The sequence below is a fragment of the Myotis brandtii genome, unplaced genomic scaffold (assembly GCF_000412655.1).
Source record: "Myotis brandtii unplaced genomic scaffold, ASM41265v1 scaffold74, whole genome shotgun sequence".
Classification (NCBI taxonomy): domain Eukaryota; kingdom Metazoa; phylum Chordata; class Mammalia; order Chiroptera; family Vespertilionidae; genus Myotis; species Myotis brandtii.
Genome location: NW_005370944.1, coordinates 4153134 through 4157034, shown reverse-complemented (window position 1 = coordinate 4157034; position 3901 = coordinate 4153134). Strand labels below are relative to the sequence as shown.

The 3901-nt window shown below is 43.2% G+C and overlaps 1 protein-coding gene across 10 annotated transcripts in view; it reads right to left on the bottom strand.

The window, feature by feature from the left end:
• MYO9A (myosin IXA) overlaps positions 1-3901 on the bottom strand; it is a 423504-nt gene that overhangs the window by 316672 nt on the left and 102931 nt on the right. For all 10 annotated transcript variants that reach the window (XM_014530413.1, XM_014530418.1, XM_014530420.1 and 7 more), the window contains exon 3: positions 1237-1331. In XM_014530413.1, coding sequence (XP_014385899.1) covers positions 1237-1331 — 95 coding nt within the window. The remainder of the gene's footprint in view (positions 1-1236; positions 1332-3901) is intronic.

Here is a 3901-nt window from a genome sequence, read left to right as displayed (position 1 = left end):
GGCCGGGGCTTGGCTTCCTCCATCGCCAGGGGCAACCCAAGGCTCCAGCTCAGTGGCCACGGCCGGCTGAAAGCAGGTATCTGGGGTTTATTTACCTTCTATAATTGAAACTTTGTTGCTTAGAGTGTAGCTCAGATCCGGGCCGCGCCAGGCGGGGAACCTTGTCTTCCTCCATCACTGGAGCAAGCAAGCCTCCTGCTCGTTCCAGCTCCGTGGCTGCCGGCCGCCACCTTTGTTGGCAGTTAATTTGCATATCTTGCTGATGAGCCAATGGGAGGCGTAGCGAAGGTATGGTCAATTACTATGTTTGTCTATTATTAGGTAAGATTAGATTCCAAAAGAAAAAAAGTCTTAAGAAATTTTAATGCAGACACCATTAAAAATCTGCTTCCCACTGTTGGTTTGGATCAGTGGATAGAGCGTCGGCCTGAGAACAAAGGGTCCCAGGTTTGATTCCAGTCAAAGGCGCATACCTTGGTTGCAAGCTTCTCCTGGGCCCAGGCCCCCTGGTCAGGGCTCATGCAGGAGGAAACCAATTGGTATGCTTCTCTCACATCGATGTTTCTCTCTGACTTTCCCTCTCTGCCACTCTCACTAAATATCAATGTAAAAATATCCTTGGATGAGGATTAACAAAAAAAAATGCTTCCCAGTATCACTATTCTCATTAAAGATCAAATGAACAATCTATTGCTAATAAAGGAACAAATCTATACAATAAAAGCCTAATATGCAATTCGACTGAACAGTGGAACGACCGGTCGCTATGACGTACATTGACCACCAAGGGGCAGACAATCAATGCAGGAGCTATCCCAGCCCGCAGTCCCCAGGGCAAGGTGTGTGCCAGTGGGGGGCACCCCATCACCCCGCCAGTCGCCACACAGATCGACCCTGATCGCCAGCCAGGCCTAGGGACCCTACCCGTGCACAAATTTCATGCACCAGGCCTCTAGTCATTTTTAATAATAAAAGGGTAATATGCTAATTAGACCAGATATCCTTCCGGACTAAGCTGGGGCCTGAGGAAAGGTGGGTCCCGAGTGCCTGCCAGTGGCTGGTGGTAAGCCCGGGTCCGGGTGCCTGCCAGCGGCCAGAGGGAGTCCAGGTCCTGGGTGCCAGAGGGAAGCCGGTGCCAGCAGCTAGGGGAAGGAAGGCCTACTCTTGCACGGATTTCGTGCATCGGGCCACTAGCAAAAATATAAACATGCTCCAAAGCCTGACATTGCTACTTACCCAAGTACAGTGCCTGTTTCTTGGTAATTTACTTGAATAAACTTGCCAAAACGACTTGAATTATTATTATGAGCCGTCTTTGCATTTCCAAAGGCCTGTCAAAATAAATAGTTCTCATTAATTTAATTTTCAAAAAATGAAAAATCCTATGTAGGAAAAATCCAAAGAAACAAAATGCTAAAGAAACAGCAGAAAAAGAATTCATTTATACCTTCACCCTCATATAGTTCAGGTAAAGTAAAAGAAAGCAACTACTAATTGAAATAAAAACAAGTAGGCAGTATTTAATGCTATTGGGTAAAATAAAACTTAATTTTAAAAACTTAATGATTATTCAAATTTAAATTTCACATTCTAGAATCAACAAATCATCATAATATATTTATATATATACTTTTAGTTGATTAATTTACTTATTGATTTTAGAGAGAAAAATATCAATTTGTTATACCACTTATTTATTCATTCATTGGTTGATTCTTGTATGTGCCTCGACCAGGAATGGAACCCACCACCTTGGCATATCAGGACGACTCTCTAACCAATTGAGCTACTCAGCCAGGGCAATATATGTGTGGTATTTTAAATCTTGCTAAACTGAAATTTTAAAACGCTAGGTAAAAAATACAACAAAATAATTAAAATTTTAGAATAGTATAAATAAAATGACGTTTCATTGCATAATGTACTACAATTTATTACACCTAATTAAAACTAAAGTACAGTAATATTTTTAAAAGAATAAAAATACAAAGGCTCCCTAAATTATTACCTAAAGTATATACCATGCAATTAAATATTTCCCAGCAATAAAGATGAACTACTGGTAATGACATCAATATTGATGAATATTAAACATTATGTCAAGGGGAGAAACCAGACACAAGAGTACATATTGTAATATGAAATTCTAGAAAAAACAAAACAAGAAAACCAGGAAGCATATTATAAGTTGTTTGGAAATAAGTATGGGGTTGAAAAATGTCTACAAAGGGGAGAACCAAGTTGGCGGCATAGGTAAACACCTGTACTTGCTGCCTCCCACAACCATATCAAAATTACAACTAAAATATACCAACTATCATCCAGAACTGTGGGAATGCTGAGTAGAAGTGCTACAACTAGAGAGGTAAAAAAGAAAGCGCACTGAGACTGGTAGGAAGTGTGGATGCATGAAACAGGCTGGCACCCGGGTGTGCTGCTTTTTTAATTGGTAGGGAGATACAAGCTCCCCCTTGCTCTGAGCTCCAGTGCTGGGTGAGGCTCTGGGGGACCCAGACAGATAAGGGGAGAAACTGGACTGTCTGGCATCGGGGCAGGAATGCAGGGGCGGCTTTCTTCCAGATGGAGGTGCTCGCAATGGTCACTGTTCCTTTATTGGGACCACCCCCGTCCCAGGGATGAATGACAGCCATTGCTGTTTGATCTGCCCTGGAGAGTCCCTGAGACCCCTCCTTCCCCAATTTACAAAGCCACCCAAGCTGTGCACAGCGGCTTTTGCATATGAATGGCCTGTCCTTTCTCAGCCTAAAACTTGTTAAACAAGCTGCAGCTGGGTCAGGGAGCCCCAAAGCCATCAAAAGAAGGCCCAAGGCCGCACCAGCAGCAGCCTGCCTTACTTCACAGCTGGGCCTCGTCTGGGCACTTCCAAACCTGATACAAAGAGGAGGAAATTGCAGATCTCTCTGTAGCTCCAGCTGGGTGGCCACAGGCAGCGGATGACTATGCACCTCCTTGGAGATCGAAGACTCAGTGTACCCAGTGGTCAGAGTAACACCATCCAGATTACAACTCTTCACATCCATAAGCGACACACGCAAGGGACAGACTCAGTGAGCACCAAAGCCCCACTGAAGAAAGTCCTGCCCCATAAGAGTGTCTCCTGCACAACAGCTCTTCCATTGTAAACATAGCTGGTCCCACAGCCAATTGGGCTGGAGGTCAATTCCTACCAGTGATACTAACAGCAATCAAGGCTCAACTATAACAAGACTGTGCACACAGCCCACAAAGGGGTGCACCAAGAGAGTCCACATCAGGTGATTGGGGAGGCTGAGCTGCTGGGCCCTATAGGACACCTACTACACAAGGCCACTCTATCAACTCAAGGAGACTTAGCAGCAACCCAATACATAAAAATGAACACAGGGAAGCAGGCAAAATGTGGAGACAAAAAAACATGTCACAAATGAAAGAAATGGAAGAAAGCAAACTATTGGATATAGGGTTCAAAACCACTTACAAGATTACTCAAGAATTTTCTAGAAACCTCCGAGGAACTTAGTCAGACCTACATGGATCTTAGTGAGAATGCCAAAAAAATGGAAAAGGAACAGTCAGAAATTAAGCTACACTGACTGAAATAAAGAATAATATACAAGGATTCAACAGTAGACTAGATGATTCCAAGAATCAAGTCAATGATTTGAAATATGAGGAAGCAAAAAACACTCAACCAGAAGAGGAAAACGAAAAAAGAATCCAAAAATATGAAGATAGTGTAAGGAGCCTCTGGGACAACTTCAAGTTACCAGCATTCACATTATGGGGGTGCCAGAAGAAGAGAGAGAGCAAGATATTGAAAACCTATTTGAAGAAATAATGACAGAAAACTTCCCCTACCTGGTGAAAGAAATAGACTTACAAGTCCAGGAAGCACAGAGAA